At 42.5% G+C, this 21663-nt stretch overlaps 2 protein-coding genes across 10 annotated transcripts in view; one reads left to right on the top strand and one right to left on the bottom strand.

Annotated features, from left to right (window-relative positions):
- The window catches only part of ERICH6 (glutamate rich 6), a 50318-nt gene extending 39435 nt beyond the window's left edge, over positions 1–10883 (top strand). For all 9 annotated transcript variants that reach the window (XM_053311215.1, XM_053311218.1, XM_053311219.1 and 6 more), the window contains 5 exons: positions 596–753; positions 3518–3603; positions 6555–6713; positions 7998–8229; positions 10617–10883. In XM_053311215.1, coding sequence (XP_053167190.1) covers positions 596–753; positions 3518–3603; positions 6555–6713; positions 7998–8229; positions 10617–10877 — 896 coding nt within the window. In that variant the 3' untranslated portion in view covers positions 10878–10883. The remainder of the gene's footprint in view (positions 1–595; positions 754–3517; positions 3604–6554; positions 6714–7997; positions 8230–10616) is intronic.
- Positions 10884–13034: 2151 nt separating this feature from the next.
- On the bottom strand, positions 13035–21425 carry LOC128352510 (glucose-dependent insulinotropic receptor-like). The gene has a single exon (XM_053313167.1). It carries the CDS (start codon positions 15735–15737, stop codon positions 14685–14687), a length of 1053 nt encoding a protein of 350 aa, XP_053169142.1. The 5' UTR covers positions 15738–21425; the 3' UTR covers positions 13035–14684.
- Between the last annotated feature and the right edge of the window lie 238 nt (positions 21426–21663).

The raw sequence follows: 21663 nt of genomic DNA, 5'->3' as shown, positions 1-21663 counted from the left end.
CAAAAGCATAAAAGCAATACAGAGTACAAAGAGCAGCAGCAGAGACAATCAAATAAAAGCCTGGGCAAAAAGCCAAGATTTTACACTCTTTCTAAAAGCTGTGATGGAGACTGAGGAGCGAATAGCCACCGGGACAGCATTCCAGAGTCTGGGGGCAGCAACAGAGAAGGCCCTGTCCCGCGTGCACGACAACTGAGCTTACTCTCTCTCTCTCTCTCTCTCTCTCTCTCTCTCTCTCTCTCTCTCTGTGATGATTGACCACAAGCTTAGGTGGCTTCAAAAGTATATTAGACAAATGCACAGAGGATGGTTCTGTGAATGCCTGTTAGTCGTGATGGGGAACTGAGGGCAGTTCTGTGGGAGAGGGCTATTGCTTTATTCCCTACTTGCCAACATGGAAAGCAAGATAGTGGACTCGATGGATCCTAGGGTCTGATCCCAAATGTTCTTATGTACCTTGAGTAAAGGAGTAATTGTTTAATGTCAGCCTTTAAAAAAAACTCAAGGAAGTGAAGTTGACTTTTTTTGTTGTTTTTAATATAGATCGGTTTTGTTCAATAGCTTTTACATTTCTATATTGCTTTATGTTCCACAGATAATAAGCAACTGAGAACAATTTCATACTCTATGGCCCAAATGTCACCTTCTTTAACTAGCTGGACAAAGATTCCCCTCTCTGCAGTTGAAAAACAAGCGAGCGAAGATATTACTTACAACATCTCTTGCTGTGATTTCACCATTGCTGGTGGAAAGGTAAGCAGCTGGATAGTTCCTATTATGGAACTCTTTCTTCTAGGGCCTTATGCTTCCAAGATGAAGCCCTTTAGATTTGGGCTTACATATCATGTATGAATATGAGGAACCAAAGAGGATCATCTGCCTTCCCGTCTGCATACAAGTTATGTGCCCGTTCGTAGTAAGGTGCATTCTGTACTTGACTGAGTCTGAGCATGCTTAGCAAAATCACATAGTAGATAAGCTGCATGACACCAGACTGCGGGGAAGGAATTGCATTTCTGAATGCCCTTCCACTTAAAGAATGTTCTCTGTACATACCAAGAAAAAAAGTTCTAAGCAAAGTCCTCTCCTGGATGTTTTATGTATGCAGAGGTAGGGGCTCTGTGTCTGAGAACACTAAAATATGTGATCTCCCACCAGTATTTTGAAATTATATAGTCCAGGAGGAATTCTACCATCCTATCTTCCAGTTTTATACAATCTGCATAATTGTTAAAGCTTTTCCTAGGCTCTCTTATTTCAGCTTACAGGTGGAAAGGCTGTATGCTTAAAACACTTGCTTACAAAAAACAAAGTCACTGTTCACAGAAAGCTAGAATGTCAGGGAGAACGGTTCATCCTAGCTTTTACCTGGGACTTTTACACACAGCAGGCTTTACTACAAACTCAAAGTTGTCCCAAAAACCCGATGAAAAGAGTGGATTTTTTAACCCCGAATATAGCAATAGCAATAGCAATAGCACTTACATTTATATACCGCTCTATAGCCGGAGCTCTCTAAGCGGTTTACAATGATTTAGCATATTGCCCCCAACATTCTGGGTACTCATTTTACCGACCTCGGAAGGATGGAAGGCTGAGTCAACCTTGAACCCCTGGTCAGGATCGAACTTGTAACCTTCTGGTTACAGGGCGGCAGTTTTACCACTGCGCCACCAGGGGATATAAATCTGGCTACACTCTTAACGCATAGTGAAAAACCTTAATTGTGTGTGAACTGCTCCCCAATAACTCACAGGGACCTCGATGTAAATCTGGCCGATATTGTTGGAAGTGAAGGACTATGCGCTGTCTCTTGTCTCAATGACATAGGAGGACAGACTAGTGAGTCAGAGGGCTAGAGAGTCAAGACATTGGTCATCCCTTCTCTACTACTCTGACACTATCCCTTCGATATGTAGATTGCTAATCTCAGGGACTTCCTGCCTGCCTGCCACTTCCTCTTCCCTTCTCTTCCCTTCCTTCTCCCTTGCAACATGCAAGCTCGTCCCTCTCTGCACCATGTGTGCAGAGATGCAGAAGCCATCTGCATCCAGCTAGATAGATAGATTAGAGATCCCATCTCCTCACTTTCCTATCTAGAATTGAGTTCTCTAATAAATACTCCATATATTGATTTGAAACTATGAACTGGCTCCAAGTTACTTAACTCTCAGCATACATGCATGCCTAACCAAATTCCGCTGTGTTGTGCCTCTGTGCACACTGCTATAATGAAAAGGGGTTTCTCTTACCAGAGAGAATTCCCAACAGATATGTGAATGCACCCCCTCTATTCTGGAGGAGATGTGAGTTAAAGGGCTTTAAAAGTCCCGTGTGGAAAACTGTGTGGACATTTTTCACACATGACTTTTAGCTCACATCTCCTCCAGAATGGAGGGTGTGCATTCATATATTGGCCAGATCTACCCTAAAGCCGCTGCAAGCTATCGGGGAGCACTCCACACACAATTCAGGCTTTTCATTGTGCGTTAAGAGTGTAGCCCAATTTATGTCCGGGGTTAAAAAATCCACTTTTTGCATTGCAACTTTGAACTCGCACTGCAGTAGAGCCTCACAGCAAACTTGTGGTAAAGCCTGCTGTGTGAAAAACGCCCTGGCATTCTATATTATTGTTATTTTATTTAGAATAAAGAAAGTTCTCAAAGCAGTTTACATAGCAGAAGGAATGAGATTGTTCCTTATCCCAAAGAGGCTCATGATCTAAAAAGAAATACAAGTAATTGTATTTCTTGTACTTTTTGCTACATTTAACATGGCGACTCTTACCTAGCCTCTCCTCCCAAACGCTATCAATTTGGTTTTAGATCAAAGTGTCAGCAGATGGGTTACAGAGAAGTGTTGTCTATACTTTTAGTGGCTGCCATCTTTAACATGGCAGATTGGCAGAACAAAAAACCATCAGCCGTCAAATTCATGCCTGTGAATTTGTAACTGTAAACACAGAAGTTATTAGAGGGACCCACACACAAATGGACACACATGCAGACATGGCAATCTGATAAGCCTTCTTCTCTTTGGAAAGTAGACTGCAATGAAGGGGGAGAGCAGCAACTACCAGAAGGGAGAGGTGAGTTCATGCAACCTCCTTACTGATGAGATGAGCACAATCTGACCTCTGGCCAGTTAGTGAGAACTGAGTGATACAGCCTAGGCATGCAGAGCCAGCTTTGCAAAAATGATGTGCATGGCATGCAGATTTGAAGCTGGCATGGAATTTGTTCAAGGTAAACAGGACACCAGTGGATAGAACTTGCACAGGGTGATGGGGGGAAGAGCAAGTTACTAGGAACCTATCAGCTCACAAATAGAGAAAATTTGGACGGGTCAGCCAGGAAACGATATTTTTGTGTCTTGGAATGTGACAAAGGCCTACTTTTTGTTACATATTCCTGCAACCCTCTGTGTAGTAATCTTCTTGGCATTTGAATACCAGTGCTTGTGGATAAAAAACCCCACATTTTTAATTTGTGTATTATTGTTTTTCTTTCATGTGCAGCTACTGAAAAATCAGTTCCTGCAGCAATACTACAAAAACGGCGTCAAATTTCTCACAATCTTTCCAGATGGATCTGCACAAATATTGTATCCTTTTGTGGCTTATCTCGTATGACTAGTAGCAGCATCTGACACACAACTTTACAACATTAGAATATCAGACAGCAAAGGCTAAGCACATTGTAAGCCCCATTCATTTCAATTAAAGAATTAAGCAGATCTTGAACTTTATTCCCTTAAAATCAGTGGGATTTTAAAGTGCTTGAGTTTGGCTGGATTATGCCCTTAATTATAAGTGACTGTGGTATAATATAATGGACAGAATGTTAGCTATAGAGCCCTTTCTCATGATCAGGGAGGAAGGGCTCCACACTGCAGGGGAGGAAGCCTCAAGACTTTGACTTATGGCTGGACGAGCAGATCGCTCGCCCAGATGTTTGCTGGCTGCTACTGGCAGCTGGAAGGTTTTGAGGGTCAGAAGCTCCCCAGAACTCCCATCATGCACCGTGTGAGTGTGCAGTGCATTATGGGGAGCCTCCTGACACAGGCTGGGAGGCTACTCGTGTGTAGGTGCTGCATGGAGCTATACGGCACCAACACATGATCAGTTAACCAGGGGTAAGAGCACGCTTGTGCCCTTAACCCTAGTTAACAGCCAGGGTTCCCCACAGGGTTTGCCACTGCGCCACTGCCAGAAGCCGCGTGGCTCCCCGTGGTTCTCATGCGCAGGCAAAACCAGACTGGGCTTCCTCAGCCTGGTTTTGCCTGCCCGTGTGAGTAGCCCCACTGACTGGAGCAACCTAAATTCAGATGCAGCTCCCTTGATAATTCCCATTCCTCCCTCTCTCAGCCTAACACTACCTCCTGGTGAAGACAACATGGGGAAATTCTCATGCACAACACACCCTGGGCTCCTTGGAGGAAGTGCAGGATACAGTGATGGGCCTTCATTATGAAGCTAGTTTACCATAACCAAGAAATTATTATTTAATTATCTATCATATTTCTGTACTGCCTGATATAGACATCTCTAGGCAGTGTATGACGTTAAAACATTGTGAATGTAAAACAATATAAAACAGTTAAAATTCACAAAACAAGTAAAAAAAATCTCATTAGTTCTTTAAAAAAATTCAGTTAAAAGCCTGGGGAAACAGGCAGATCTTTAGGTTCTTCCTAAAAGCAAGCAGAGGAGGAGATGATCTTATTTCGAGCATATTCCAGAGCCCCAGACAGCCAAAGAGAAGGCCAGACACAAGTTGCCACCAAACAAGCCGGCAGCAAACGTAACTCAGCCTCTCCAGATGATCTTAATAAGCAACAGAGTTCATGACTGAGAAGGTACTCTCTTAAGTACCGTCGACTCAAGCCGTTAATTCATTTGCTTTTGTAAACCTATTGTTTGTAACCACCTACAGTAGCTTCTGGATTTTCCAGATCTCAAACCAGATGACCAGAATTTGGTATGGGAGCCTTTGCTATGGCTAGATCGAATTCACCAGTACAAGCAGATTTGGTACTCTCTTATCATCCTTTAGCCTCTGTCTCCTAGTCAGAGGCAGGGTGGTTGAAGAGTGGCGAGAGAGTGGATTCCCTTATACTTTCAGTGCATGCTTATGGATGAGAAGCAGATTTTAATCTTCATTTGCGATTCTGAGTACAGAAACAGGGATTAATGACAGACTGAGGTATGAACAACTGTTTGTGGCATAACTGGTTTGTAATATGGCAGTCTGGTCATCATTATTTGGTTATCATTTCTACGGCAATCTGGTCATCATCATTTTGCCTTCCTCAGTTTGTAAGCCAGCGAAAGGTTACAGACATTTTTTTGTGATTCCCATCTCGCATTGCATCTTACGTATCCCTTTTGTCTGTAGATATGTGGAAATGGCTGGGAAAAATAAGTTTTACTTGCATCTCCTCAACAGATCTGCAGACGTCCTGAAACACTATTGCGTTTTTGAAATACAGGTCTGTGAGGAGCCAAACATCTGATGTATCCCAGTCTTGTAGATGTGCATCACTGCAGTGGATCAATTTGGCTTTCACAGATGTAGCTGCAGTGGTGCCTTGTACAAAACACGCAGGGAACAACCTGTTTCTTTATTCCATCAACTGACATCATCTGTAAATAACACTTAGTACAGTATTTCAGGTGCAAAGGGTTGCAGTGACATAGTTGGTGTCATGGAAGCAAAAATGGTCTTTAGGATGACTGATGAATCTTCCCCAGTTCTGACTCTGTCCCATTACATCTGTGGCAAGCCTATTACTGTGCCTGGTAATGGCTTTATGAGCCATCACTGTGCTTTTATCTGGTGATGGTGGCACTTTCTGGGTGCAGTGTCCTCTGGTTCACACTCCTGTGCCACCACTTATATACTGGTACAGTGATCTTCACTATTTTTCAAGCAGGGGACACTTTGGCAAAAACAAACAAACAAAACACACTTAGATGTAAAAGCCATTTCCCACTGCTCTGAGACCTCTGTACAGCATTTGGTGCTTTTCTCAGTGCTGGGAGGGTCCTTTAAGAAAGATTTAGTCCTCTCTTACGAGTTCTATGGGGAAACTGCTGGGAAGGGCTGCACTTCCCAGCACTCCGTGTACACCTTCCTGGGATTAGGCAGAGTAGTCTGCTTGGGCAAAGCTTCGCGCAGGCCCAATAAACAATTAGTCAAGGAGCTGCACTTGGGTTTGATGGGGATCACCACTAGCCCCTGGGCCGTACCGTGAAGAACACTGCGCTACTAAGTTGCTTCTAAAATTGGATGGTCACGTTGATTCTGCTAGGACATTTTTCCATGTATGCAAACAGGGACCCAAGATCGTCTTGCTTGGGGGACTGGCTCCAACACAACATTTTGATGGGCTTTTGAAAATGGAAGGCAGGTTTTTTCCATGGGTGATTAGGAACACCCGTCCCCCCACCCCGAACTAATTAATTGAAAGGGATGTGAATCATTATCACATACCCGATAATGAGATGTGACTAGGCAAATAATAGGGCCATGGGAACCTTATCTTACATGCAGCTATCCTTCTGGAAATTTGGCCATTATCGTTGTACAAAAGAAGGAAAATACAGGCTACATTTGTATAGTACAAGAAGACCGACCTGAGAATCCAGACATTCAAGGCGTGTTTGAATCCTCCGGGAAAGGAACTTGCTATCATCCAAATGGAATTGTATGGTATGTTGATCTCGGGTGGGTGGGGGGAGGGAATTAATATGAGTTGCAAGTTGCTGCATTTTGTATTTAATACAGACAGTGGGCGGGGTCTCTTGTTGCTTCAAAAACACACACAGGCACTTTCCAGACTAGCTGTTCATCATCAGCAAAATGCCTCCGTCAGGCAAGTCGCATTTGGAAAGTAAACAGCAGGGGGAGCAGTCTTGCAGCAACTAACAACCTGAAAAAACAGCAATTCCTTGCGCCGGATATATGATGTCCTAGCTCTATATTGCAGTGATTAAATTTGAAACAAGGCATTGGAAATGTGAACGGCACCCTGCTGTCCAGTAGGGACTGTGGTGTCACGATGCAGGAAGTGTGGAAGCAGACTTCCGAGATACGTCCTGACCCTGTTGTAGGCTCTAGTCTGGAAAGTGCCTCAGTGCTTTTGAATGCCCTTTGTGATTTCAGCTGGAGAGTGGCTGTGGCTCAGAGCACCTACTTCATTCTGACACTATGTCTGCTAGCCAGGGGTGTTGCTCGGTACTTAAAAGATCTGGGACTCGGGCCCACAGACCCCCTTTTTGATAATTAAATTCAATTATAAATTTCACTTCCTGAAACAGGAAGTGGCGGCGAGTGGTGGAGGAGCAGGTGGACCTGCTCTCCTCCCTGTTAAAGGTCTGGGGTGTGTGCTGCAAATCACGTCTCAAATCGCAATTCATGCACATCCTTAGTCTGGTCCAGCAGGGCTGTTCTCATGTGCAGGCACCTCCACTGTTGCATTTCCTTTCTGGAAAAGGTCATGGAGCAGGCAGGCAGCTAATGAAATTCAGGACTCTGAACAATTCATTGGGAACACATGCTTCATGGGCCACTCCCTAAGGATGCCCCTGCTGCTAGCGTTCTCTAAAATGTGAGAGAGAAGCATGAGCACACATCTCCTGCACTGAGCAAGCTATCTTGCCACCACCTAATTGCACAGGGGGCAGGTTGCCTGATCCACCCTTCAATGCACACATGAAATAAGTGGTAAATTATCTGTGTGTTGAAGGGCAGTTTGGATGAACCGCCATCTCCTCCCTGGTGTAGTTAGGCAGTAGTGAAAAGACAGATCAGATGGGAGAGAGACATTTGCCCCCCCCCCATTACTCCCCCACACTTTTGAGAGGACTGATGGATATAGCATCCAAACTGGCCCATTGGGTTGGTCAGTATTCAGGTGTGTGAAGTTTTACAAACCAGCCACTCCCCCCGCCCCCACCTTGGAGCTCTTCTTAAGTTGTTGTTTTCTACATTTAGGATAAATATTACAATTCGAGGAGGACATTACTCGGACCAGGATGGCAACAGAGTGAGAACATGGATTTGGCCTAATCATTTGCATAAGCGGAGTCCCACAGTAGAATTTAAACCTGTCTTTCTATCCTTGAACCTGAATGTCGGTGTCAGAATACTGGGACAAGACAAAATAGCCATTTCTTTTCTTGCAATGGGGAAACAAGCAAGAATCAACGTAGGAACAAAAGTGGAGGTACTGCATTTTAAAGGAAACAGAGGGAGGGAGGGAGGAATAAGTTATGTAAGTCACAGAACTACAGTTTTAATCAGGGTGAAAAAATTGTTTTTAAAAGCCTCAACATATTTAAACTGAAATTCATGTTTTAAATTTTAATATTAGTAAGTGCCTCATTCTAAAATAATCTGATTTAAAATGAAATGTTAATGTAATACAAACATGGTAAACCTTTTACCTATAATCAAAGTTGAACCACAGAGAGGTAGAGAATGTGGGTGTTGGGATAAGCAGGGATTATATCCAGAATGCTGTAATGATGCGCTGTTGCAAGATCTGATCACTCACTGAACTCAACCTTTTCCACCCCCTCATACATGCACAACTCTTCTTGCTGGAATTTCCTGTTGCCAGTCCCATCTGCAATACAGCTATGTGTGCCAAAAGTGCTTGGCGCTTAAGGGACCCACTGAATTAGGCTCTCCATCCAAGTTCAGATAATAATTAAACAGCTGAATCCATTACATTCAGCCAACATATTTAGATAGAGGCTAATTTTCTATGTCAAGGGAGGACCATAGGGAAAATAGCTGAGATCAAGTGTTCTTAATATAACACCACAGGTGTTACTGGGGGCCCAAGGACTGGGATGTTGTCACTGGTATTGGGATTCAGCTCTCACACCAGAAAACACCATCCTGTATCTCACAATTGAGCCTGCCTGGCTGATCTCATAATCCTGTTCTATGTCCTATTAACTTTCTAACCTCTGCAATGTACTGAGTTCTCAAATGATAGTTATTACTCAGCAGACCAACCAAATATTAAGGACTTCTGTTTTCCATCTCTTACAAAAAGATTCTTCTATCTAGTAACTGCCAATCTCGATTTCTAGGAAACTGTAACCTCCTAGTACCAGCTCACACGTGACAGCAACCCAGTTTCTCACAGTGTGTGCAAACAACAAATCTGCAACCAATCCTGGCTCTCCAGTGAGCATACCTGTATGATGTATGCCTTTGTAAACACGTATTTTCCACATTCACATTTTTACATTGATAAGTATACTTACCAATGTAAACATGTGAATACACATTTAAAACACCTTGGGCAGCATCCAGACTAGTTAGCCATGACTAAGCACCATTGAAAACAATGAGACAAGTTAAAGTTAGTCATGATTAATTTCAATGCTATTTTGCCATGACTAACTTAGACTGGCTGCTGCCCATAATGGGTGAAATGCTCCTTAATTTTCAAGCTTTTGCTTAGAGGGCAAAAGGAAGCACAGGGAAAACAGTTAGCCCGTTCTCTACATGGCTTTGCCAAGGGAATGAGAGCTGTGTGAGCAGAACCTTGGATCACTTTAGTAAAAGAGCTCTGTTGTGCTAGTGCACGCATTAATTCTTCCATGTGTGGAGCTTGCATTCCAGACTAGTGTTGTGCTACTGCACCAATGGGCCCAGCAAAACATGAGGTGTGCCAGAGGTTGTGCACCTTGTTGCACCAGTGCAAACATGTTGGTGCTAGCACAAGAACGCAATTCCAGAAATCATGACAACTTCACACAGGTTTATGGTCTTCTTGCACTACTGCAATGTCATGCTTTATGCGAGCACTTAGTATGGATGTCAATCCTTGATTCTAATATATAATATTTATTTATTTATTATTTATTTATGTATTTAGCATATTTCTATACCACCCAAAATGCAAGTTCTCTGGGCAGTTTACAGGACAATAAAAACAACCAATAAAAAGATTAACATATTTCAACAATTAGAATTTAAAATGTTAAAACGATTAAAACACAATTAAAACAATATCTAATTGTTTCACAGAATATGGATTCTAATATATATTTCTTTTGTGAACTGCCCAGGGACTTTTTTGTATGGGGAGGTATATAAATGTACTAAATAAAATAATCAGTAATTTTCTCCAGCATCACCTTCTGGCAACACAAAGCAGGCTGCAGATCCACAAGACGTTTCCAGATCCACCCCATGCTGAAGGCTTCTTTGTACAGCAGACAGAGCAGGGAGGAGGATGGTGGAGTGGTTTTAGTCTCTCACCTCTCTCTCCAAAAGCCCTGTCCATTTGTAGAAATATGTTCCTGAGGTCTGTGCAACCCTCAGGAACAGATTTATACAAGTGGACAGGAGTCTTGCAGAGAAGGGAAAGAGACCAAATTAATCCAGCCTACCCCAGCACAGGGATGAAGGCTTCTTGCAGATCTGCAGCTCTCCTTCCATTGCTGGAGGGCTGCACTAGATGTTGTCTCTTGTGGGCATCAATTGCTGATTTGGTTTTATCCTTTTGCAACCTATTAAATTTCTACTGGTCAGAAGTACTATGAGGCGTGGGCATTGTGTTAAATTATCTGCTTTTTGTTTCCTTAAAAGCCCTCTGCAGATCATCATCCATTGCCAAAACATGTGTCTGAAGAAGACCTCTTGCTGTTTGCCTGCAGAATCAAGATTCTCAAAATCTTTGATAGACTGCATGGATGTTTGGAATTTCCCACCAACGATCGGTGGACTAAACTCGAAACCCCTTCGTATCTCTCAAAAAAGAGTTTGCAGTTGATGTACCTTTGCAGAGAATGTGAAGTAAATTCTGCTCTGGATGGTTTAATCACAGCAATAGTAAATTCACCAACTTGATGAGCATCATGTGTGTTATATGTATATATTTGTTGCATTGTTCTAAGGAATGGCTGACATTCTGCACAGTGAGCCACTGCTTGATGGAAGAGCCATGTGCACTGCTTCTGCACCACTCCCTAGTCCACCCTTGCTGCTTTTGAAGGTAGGGAGGCTCTGTGCCTGCCAAGGAGTGTTGCAGTGGTACTCCCATCATTTTCAATGGGAGTACCATCACAAGTACAATGATGCACTCCTTAGTAGGCACAGAGCCTCCACACCTTTGGAAGCAGTGTGGGCAGGGTGTAGAGTAGCACAGAAGCAGCAAGTGTGCCTCTACCTTGGATTGGTGGCTTATGCACAGAATGTAAACCAATTTACTGAATTCTAAAAATGCAGGAAAACAGATTTGAATATATTTAAAGTTAACTGTTTGTGTGGAGTTCAAAACATTTGTTACCTTTGCTTATGTGGATCATGTAGGTTTAGCTCAAAAGGGGAACAATGGATCTTATCTACATTAGGCAGGAGAAGAAACTAGATATTTGTTTGGTACTCTCTAGATCTTTGATGCAGCTGCTAATAGCTAGTAATATAGGGCTCCGAGTGCAGGCTTGGGCTTAGCTAGTTGATTTTAGCCAGTCAAACTTTCTTGGTTTAGATCCAATTATCTTTTGTTTCCCTACCCTCCCATCTTATTTGACCAACCCATCAGCATGAGTGGACTCTCTTATAATATTTACAGATGTGTCTATGGCATGAGTTAACTGCATAGATGTTCTGATTGCTAGGGCCTTTCACCTTGTGTGGAACATAAGTATAGCCCTGCTGGATCAGGCCCATAGGCCCATCTAGTCCAGCATCCTGTTTCACACAGCAGCCCACCAGATGCCACTGGAAGCCACAGGCAGGAGTTGAGGGCATGCCCTCTCTCCTGCTGTTACTCCCCTGCAACTGGTACTCAGAGGCATCCTGTCTTTGAGGCTGGAGGTGGCCTATAGCCCTCCAACTAGTAGCCGATGATAGACCTTTTCTCCATGAAGTTATCCAAACCCCTCTTAAAGCCATCTAGGTTGTTGGCTGTCACCACATCTTGTGGCAGAGAATTCCACAAGTGGATTATGCGTTGTGTGAAAAACCTTCAATTTGTTGGTCCTAGAATTCCTGGCAATCAATTTCATGGGATGACCCCTGATTCTAGTGTTATGTGAGAGGGAGAAGAATTTCTCTCTGTCCACTTTCTCCACACCATACATGATTTTATAGACTTCTATCATGTCTCCCCGCAGTCGTCTTTTTTTCGAAACTAAATAGCCTCAGCTGTTGTAGCCTTGCCTCATAAGAGAGGTGCTCTAGGCCCCTGATCATCTTGGTTGCCCTCTTCTGCACCTTTTCCAGTTCTACAGTGTCCTTTTTAAGATGTGACCAGAATTGTACACAGTACTCCAGGTGTGGCCACACCATAATTTTGTATAAGGGCTTTAAAATATTTGCAGATGTATTTTCAATCCCCTTCCTAATGATCCCTAGCATGGAATTGGCCTTTTTCACAGCTGCCACACATTGAGTCGACACTTTCAAAGAGCTGTCCACCACAACCCCTAGATCCCTCTCTTGGTCAGTCACAGACAGCTGAATGCTAAGATAACACAGAATGCCAAGAATGCGAAGATAACGCAAGCCCAATTTCCAAACACATAGCCTCTGAACATGGGAAACTGGTCAAACATCTCTGAAGACCCACCCTCCAATTGCTCCCCTTCGCTCATAAGCAACATGGAGATCAGGTCTCAGGCTTCAGCAACCTCTAAAAACAGCAGATATGTGGGACAAATCACACCCTTAGAGCAGCAGGCGCGGGCTTAAACCAACATAATAAATTAGGTTGGCAGAAGAACATATTGAGGTCATTCACACAATCCAAAACTGTTCTACCCAGGTTTGGGAGCTGTCTGTGCTCTCATTTTTCGATTGTGTGGAAGCAAGATAAGAGGAAAACCTGGGCATAAGTGATGGTGTGGAAGCAAGGTAGGAGGAAAAACTACCCAGATTTTCCTCAGACCTTGCTTCCACACCATCACTTCTAACAAGGTTTTCTGCCTACCTTGTTTCCTTCTCATTATTATTATTACATATCCAAAAACTGGGAGTATACACAGCTCCCAAACCTTGGCAGAACACAGTTTTTGACTGTGGATGTCCTCACTAGCTCTCTCTCCTCCCACCTCATTATTTGGGCAACATGTGGAACCTATATTGGTAGAATAAGCTAATATAAATCTTACAGAGGCAAAGCAGTAGAGAGGCACAAAATATGCTACCCAGAAGAGGGCCAAATATGTGTGGGTACAATGTATAATTGAAGAGCAATTTGTAGAAACTGAAGCTGTGTTTGCTTGTTTAAGTCAACATCTTCACATCTTATGTGTTATTTACTCATTTCATTTTATTTAAAAATGTCCACACTCAGAGCAGCTAACAATATAAAAACCAAGCAAACCATCAATTAAATCATATAAAATATTTTAAAAATGAATAAATGACAATGCAGCAGGCACAGCAGAACACAGGGTCAACCCTTGCCACAGAAGAATTCTGTAATGTGGAAGCATGTCCCCGAGAGCTACAACACCCTCAGGGTTGTATTTCTACCAACTATAAGGCACTCTGAAGAGAAAGTAGGAACCTCAAAATTTGTCTTTCCCACTGCACACTGCTGGTGGTGCAACTAGTTCTGGTCCTCCAAAGTAGCTGTGCAGCTCAGTTTGTGCTCCTAGTCCATGTGCGCCCAGTTTGGTAGCCAGCAATACTTTTAAAAACCTGTAAGCGAGGCTAGTATTAATTGCTCATATACTATATAGTCCGTCAGTCTAACAGTGGTGTTCTCCTAAAAAACATGCTGCTGCCACTTGCACAAACACAGCAGCCTCCATGGCTCCAAAGCACAGCACAATAGCAGGAGTTCCATGATTCCCAATGGAAGCTCTGTTGCTCCCACAATGTGCATCAGAGCCACAGAGGCTGCACTGTGTATGCAAGCACTGGCAGCACCATGTTTTTGAGCAGAACGCTACTACAAGCGGGCATCTTCCTTAGAATGGTGGAATGTGAGCCAATAACCGTATGTTGCTGATGGGAGGTTGAAAATGAAAGAATACTAGAGCCCATGCTGGATCAGAACAAATGTCCATCTCATTCAGCATTCATTTTCTCACCTTGGCCAGTCAGATGCTTCTGGCAAATCTACAAGCAGGGCAAGAAGCCATCAGCTTCTTCTCTCTCCCCCACCCCCCTTGTTGGATTCACATCAGGCATAAGACAATGAACCAAAATTGGACAATGACCTTGAAGCACCCCCCCACACACACACACACTTCCTTTCTATTGGGAAGAGGTTTAGAAACTTCTGATTCAGTTGCTTGCTGAAGAAGAACAGGACTGTCATAGAAACTAAAAAAACCCAACAGTTTTAGCCCTTAAATGGTGTTGAAAACATGTGCACAAAATTATCCTTTTATGGCTATAACTGTTCAACAGAGTTTCAAAAAGACATGTATGAACATTACCTTGAGCAAACAAAGAAGTATATGAGGTCCATTATAAAGCACTCTACTGCCACCGCTATTTACATATTTTACCCACCTTTTTGCAAAACCAAAGCATGGTTTGTTTGCCCAAGAGGACAGGAGATAGTACAGGCAAGCCAAATCGTGGTTCACAAAGTTTGGTGACAGACCCAGACTTTCTACATTGCCTCTTTTCTGATTATCATTGCACAAAAAACCTTTTCACTTGCTTTAGGCTGGATTTCACCTCTTCTGCCCTGGATCAAAAAACTGAGAATACTGTTCTGCAACCTGCAGAGTTGTTTAAAGGAAAAGAGTTAGAAGCCTGATCCCCAGCTGAATCTTGTCTGGTGGATCTTCCAGAGGTTAAGGCACTTTGGGTTCCGATGTTGAAATGGGCTTGAACCAGATCATTAGTTCTGTATGGCTTTATTTGTCCTTTTATCTTGAACTTCATCAGCCTGGAAAACTGGGTTCTTATATCCTTGCTGTATAGTGAATAGATCAAAGGATTTATCAGGGAATTGGTTTCTCCTAGAAGAAATAATAAATCTCTCAGCTCCAGGGTCTGAGTGCAGGAGTCACAGATAGCTTTCACAATGGCTGCCACATAATAAGGCCCCCAGAAAAGGGTGAAGCAGATGATCACAACAAGGACTGTCCTCAGGGCTTTGAAATGTCGGAGGTGAGCAATGGGGGTATCAATGCACAGGCAGGTGTGCTGGATCCGTCTGTACTGCAGGTATGCAATCCTTCCCACTGAGACATGTAAACAGACCAAGGTCAGCAAGGCAGGGATGAAGATGCCAAAGCATATTATGAACAGGTAGTCACTTTTGGTGACAGACAGCATCCCACAGGTACCATTCAAATATTTCACCTGCAGGGATACGGAAATAAGTGGCATGTGCCCCACCAGGAAGGAAACAGTCCACAGAACGACAAGGGAAAAAACTATTGGTTTCTTGCTCATGAGAGTCGGGTAGTACAGGGGCAGCTTCACTGACAAGTACCTGTCCAGAGAAACCAAGAGCAAGGTGAGAATGGAGGCAATGCAAGGAGTAATGCTCATGCAGACCCGTATGAGGCAACTAAATGCATCCGCGTAAAAAATGTCATATACATCATCCACAGTTTCCCCGACACACATCACACCAACTAACAGATCAGCGGCGGCCAGGTTAAGCATGAAGACATAGTTTCTGCACGGTTTCTTCTTCCTCAGCTGGCAGATGACCAGGATCACCAACAGGTTGGCAGAAGGGATGAAGAAACTCAAGAGGGCGTGCAGCACTGCATACACAACAGAGGGCATCTTACTTCGGAAACAAAGATGAGAACATGGGCTTCAAGACTGGCTTGCATACACCCTCTATGCTGAATCTACAAGAGGTAACACCAAGCAAGGAGGAAAGAAGCACTCCCGTTAGTTAGCAAATTGCCAAAGCAATAGCGGCAAGAAATGAAGATCTGGTAGCTAAACTCCTTTGGCTTGGTTCTGTTTTCAGATGGTTCTCTTCAAATTGATTTAAAAAACCTGTCTGAGATATCATCAACATCCTTGCAGCTACCAGCTCTGTATTTTTTCCTCAGTGAATCCTTCTTCACCTGGCAGAAATGTCTGAAGATGGGTGGAGGACCAAAGTCCTGCCAGTGAAAGGCTTCAAGCAAAATGAACTCATTGGCTGGAGCGGGGGTGGGGGGAGCAACTGGGGAGGCAGGCACATTCAATCCATTCCTGAAAGTGTATTTGACGCAGAAAGATAAGGAAGGAGTTTAGCAAACAAAACAGAGAGACACTATAACTTCTCACCCTGCAATTAGGCTTCTAAAATGCAGTAAAGAATGTTTTCTGAGTCCATGCAGGAAAACAATCGTGTGTGTTTATGCTATTAGTATACAGAGCATGCTAAGAGAAGTCACTGATTATTTGAACTGGGGGTGGGGGGGATGTTTCACTTTCTACAGAGATCCAGAAAAAGATCATTACCCCTCACCCACCCCGGCAGCTGAGTGGTAACTAGTTGGCAAACATAAGACTTGGGAAACAAACCACCTATAAACTAAAACCAGCATTTACTGCATTTTAGGCTGTTTAATCAGGTAGTAGTGAGGTATTTAAAATACTTTAAAAAAAAACATTACCCAGCCTCCACTTTCTTTCAGAGCAGGGCAGATATATTAAGTCCAAAGATGCTCTGAACCTAAGATGTGCACCATCTCAGTTGTGACGCTACTCCCATCATTCCCAGTAGTAGCAGCATCACACCTGTGATGATACAGTTCTTAGTAGGCACAGAGCAGCCCTGCCTTCAGAAGCAGCACAAGCAGACTGTACAGTGGCTTGCAAGCAACAGGCACCTCTCTTGCTTGGACGGGCAGCTTATTGCACTTTATGCACTGACATTTTGTTAGCAGGCAGTATCTTCCATGCAACATGGCCTTCTCAGTTCAAAGGTTGGGCTGTGTGGTGAATATAAAAAACTTATTAAAGAACCCAGACTTGATGGACTCTTGGCCTGAACCAGGAGGGCTCTTCTTATATTATTAATTTGTGAAGGCAAAAAATTGGTCAGCATGTAGAGGACACAATTTTTGTTATTTATTCCAAACTACTGATTATATTTGGGTAAAGGAACTGTGATACATAGCTGGTGTCCTCACCCAACCCAGCAAATGGCTTCTTAATGTATTACAATTAGGAACACATTTCCTTACTTGTATATGTCGACTCAATACGTTCAACTGGGAGAACCACACATCTGACAGAAACCCATGTGCTATAGCTTCCCACTTTATATTTTTTTCTAGATATGCAAATATCTGTCTACAAAGCTTAAAAAATGTAATGTGAGAATTGGCTCTTACAACATGCTACATGTTAAGTATTTCTGTATTAAGTATGGTTCTGCAGCAAGACGTTTGAGTTAATATAAAGCTACTTGGGAGAACATTTCTGGAGCTTATCCGGAAGACACACATAGCAGGGCCTTGATGTTACATGTGCATCAGGAACTGTATCAGTGGCTGACACAATATGCAAGAGTACACCACCCAAGTAACATTGTGTGTACGCAAGTTGCGCAAATGTAAGCTAATTGGAAATAATAGGCTTACTCTTGTGTAACAACATTTGTTACACAAACTGCCCAGAGACCTGAGTTTTGGGTGGTATAAAAATATGTTAGATAGCACAATTTTACTTTATTGGGTTAATGAATTGCATGGTATATCAGCCACTACTTGCAAACCTGAATGTTTCCACCAGCAGAGGCGTAACTAGGGAAAACGGTGCCCGGGGCAAGCATTGAAATGGCGCCCCCCCGTGCCCCCAACATACTATATTATACTTAGGTTTTTCCTCACAAGCGCCCGCCGCCAAGCCAGGCCACTGACTGGCCGCCAGGCGCCAGCAAAGCAAGGGGGGGCGCGGGCGGCGCGGAAGGGACCGCTCGTGGGGGAGGGGGCGCCGACGCGCTCCCTTGACTGCTGCAGCGCTGCTGCACTGAGCAGGAAACATTTGTATTAACAAAAAATTAAAAAAAAATTTTTTTTAAAAATTTGTCATGGCGGCGCCCCCATGTGACCAAAAAAGATGGCGCCTGGGGCACGTGCCCCCCCTGCCCCCCCTATAGTTACGCCTCTGTCCACCAGATCTTGCATTTTTCTTCTAAACAAAGGCAGCACATGTGATAAATGTAAGGAAAGTGTATGATCTGTGTGTGTGTGTGTATATATAAACAGTCAGGAGTGTTTAGCCACCTGTTACGGTTTTAGGAGAACCACTTCCAGTTAGTCCCATGAGCCATGGTGATGCAAGCAATACAGTAAATAAAGCTGCTCGTTCTATTTTCACCCATTTGACTACCTCCCCTGCACTTTGACCAATTAGCTCACTATTGAAATAACCACAACAAAAACATCTCAAAATAATTTGATATACAGCTGCTATTTTATTTTCCCTACAGCTCCAAAAAAAGAAAAAGAAAAAGAAAACAGAAAAGAAAAAGATTGAATCTTCCTTTCCCCTTCCATACATATAGAAGATATATATTATAGTTAAAGTGCTATTTCATGTAAATTGTACTTTGTTTTGTTTCACACAGAAGTCTCAGTCAGAATGGTTTCCACCATCCAGACCCAGCTTCTAGCAATTAAATTTCACCTTGTTGGCTGGATTCTAATCTAATCAGATGGCAACCATACAAGCTGGAATAGAAGTTCATTAGCCTCCTGCATCTTGATACAAATGGATTCTCAGGTGGTCTCCCATTCAGGCACTAACCAATCCCAAACCTTAGCTGGTGGCTAGATCATGTGCCTTTAAACCATGCCCTGAGGCACAGCCTAAGGGCCCTGGCTATTTGAAGTCCCTCAAAATAGGCTTTATGCCTGACACAGCTTTTTTGGACTGTACTATTTTGTTGGTTGAGCTGAAAATATTACACCAGGAAAAAGATTTGTAACCACAGTCGGCCAATTTGATAGGAGCAGCTGGGTAAAGTTGGGACATTAAACATTAAATTTGGGAGAAGGTGAGGCAAGATAGCTATGATTCATGGATAGCAGTATCACAGGATAGCAAGTTGATCACAGGTGTCAACCTGGATGGAGGAGCTGCCTTGTGTAAGAGAGAATGGTGTCTTCATGGGTGGAGGGGAGTTGTGTAGACTTTTTGATCAAAGCACGCTGCTAAGTGGGTGACAGATTAGGGCACCTGTGTCAGCAGAGAAGATATGATTGGTGATGCTGGAGTTTTCCAAACTGAGGTTTGTGTATCAGTAGTATTTGCTAGCATGGAAGAGACTCCTCCTTTCTTTGTTAGTGGATGTTCTTGCTTTAGAGTGGCTTTAGTGGGATGCTGGAAAGAGTGGAAGCTAAGGAAATCAGAAGATACCACTATTTAGTCCAGCCATATCTTTCCCCTAAAGTCCTACATGGATAAAACTAATTCATTTTGATTTGTATCTTTTCCTATTTTAAAGGCAAGGGACAGGTTACAATATAAAACCAAGTTCTACAAACATACAAATACACATTTATATTTTCTGCTCAGTCTACAACCACACAATAAGGTGATTACTTTGATAGTGATGTAGGTGCCTATGAAGAAGCAGAAGTGGGTGGCTAGAGTCCAAACTGTCACAAAGAGGGTCCTTGCTCAATTAAAACTATGATTTAAAGGTGATGATAAAGTGTTAGGAGAAGGGATGGCAAACGTTGTTTGTTTTAAACAACCTAAAAACCAAACCAACATCATACTAGTTATGGATCATTACAGTTTTGTTGTCAACATTTCCAAGTGTAAACATAGCAAAATCAAGATGAAGGGGTGAAAACAAAATTTAGAAATGTCAGTGTGATTCAGAAGTAGTGATATACAAATAATACATACTGGAAACAAAACTATGCTCAGCTTCCTAGAAGTAGGTTACAGGGGGAAAGTAAGCTGAGAGAGAATGTTGAAGTACAGTGGGTATAGGAAAGAATCACCCCCTTTGATAGACCTTAAATTCTGGTCCCCTTGCATCCTGAAATGAAAACACAAAGAAAACAGTTCTGTATGGAGGAGTGGGCAAATATTGCTCCGTCTAGATGTGCAAGGTTGATAGAGAAGTATCCCAACAGACTCAAGGCTGTTATTAAAGCAAAAGGTGGTTCAACAAAATATTGACATTGGGGGGGTGATCCTTTTTCAATCTCAGTAATTCTTGTTTTTTATTTCTGACACTTTTTCTGGACTGTAATTGTGATGTTTTTCAGTTGGATGTTATAGGTTGCATTGGATAAGTACAGCTGGTGAAGGGAATTTTCTTTGTGTTTTCATTTCAGGATGTAAGGGAACCAGAATTTAAGGTCTATCAAAGGGGGTGATTCTTTCCTATACCCACTGTATATAGGTACAGATGTTCTTGCCTTTACTAACTATATTTAGCCATCTGCATGAAACTGGTTCAATTCAGACTCACTCTAATAGACTGTCAATTTATCCTCTGCCCAAACAATCTTTTCATTAAGTTCACATTTATTGCAGATTCTGATTTTATGTCAACCATTCCAAGATAGGTATCACTACTGACTTGTTAATGGCCACCAGGAGAGTTCCAGTAATAGCTCTGCAAACAGTTTTAAAGGCATCTGTTTCTTTCTGCTGTTTCCAAGCAATTCACACAGAGCATTGCCTATGTATTTAAAGGAGCAACTACCTGCAACCATGAAGGAGCAACACTACAATTTAAGCTTCACAGACCATTTTTCAGAATTCTCAGAGCTAGAATATATGTGCATTCTGTTAACCACCATCAGAACCATTTCCAACTGTAATGAGGGTTCCTCCCACTGAGCATAAAAGCAAATAATTTGATGTCTGACTCTGATATATCATCCTCATATTTTAGATGCTTACTAAAGCAGGGTTGATAACCATCAAGGACTGTTTAAAATTAAAATCTGATTTAAATGAAAAAATCTGATTTTTAAAAAACACTATTCAAAAAAAGGACCTAGGTCAAAGATAAATGTTAGTCAGAACTACTAATTATATTTATTCATTCATTCAATTTCTATACCGCCCTTCCAAAAATGGCTCAGGGCATTTACACAGAGAAATAACAAACAAGTAAGATGGATCCTTGTCCCCAAAGGGCTCACAACCAAAAAAGAAACACAAGATAGACCAGATAGTCACTGATAGTCACAAGATAGTCACTGGAGAAACTGTGCTGGGGGTGGATAGAGCCAGTTTCTCTCCCCCTGCTAAATAAAGAGAATCCACAACAAAGTTTGTCTTTGGGATTTAAAAAGTGCAGCACCTAAGAGACATGAATATGACAAATCAACAGCAGAATTCAAAGTCTTAGAAACTGAAAAAAAGGCATTTCTATTATTCAAACCTTTTGATTACAACCTCACAGGATTCCAAGAAATAAACTGATGATAGATGGTTTGGGTACTCTACAATATACAGGTGAAACTCGGAAAATTAGAATATCGTGCAAAAGTCCATTAATTTCAGTAATACAAATTAAAAGGTGAAACTGATATATGAGACAGACACATTACATGCAAAGCGAAATAAGTCAAGCCTTAATTTGTTATAATTGTGATGATCATGGCGTACAGCTTATGAAAACCCCAAATCCACAATCCCAGAAAATTAGAATATTACATGGAACCAAGAAGACAAGGATTGAAGAATAGAACAATATCAGACCTCTGAAAAGTATAAGCATGCATATGTA

This window comes from Hemicordylus capensis, chromosome 3 (genome assembly GCF_027244095.1).
Source record: "Hemicordylus capensis ecotype Gifberg chromosome 3, rHemCap1.1.pri, whole genome shotgun sequence".
NCBI lineage: Eukaryota > Metazoa > Chordata > Lepidosauria > Squamata > Cordylidae > Hemicordylus > Hemicordylus capensis.
Note: the sequence above shows the minus strand (reverse complement) of the source record. Positions and strands in the feature narration are given on the sequence as shown.

Coding starts and splice junctions, on each gene's coding strand:
- LOC128352510 (XM_053313167.1), bottom strand. CDS start 15,737: ATGCCCTCTGTTGTGTATGCAGTGCTGCACGCCCTCTTGAGTTTCTTC.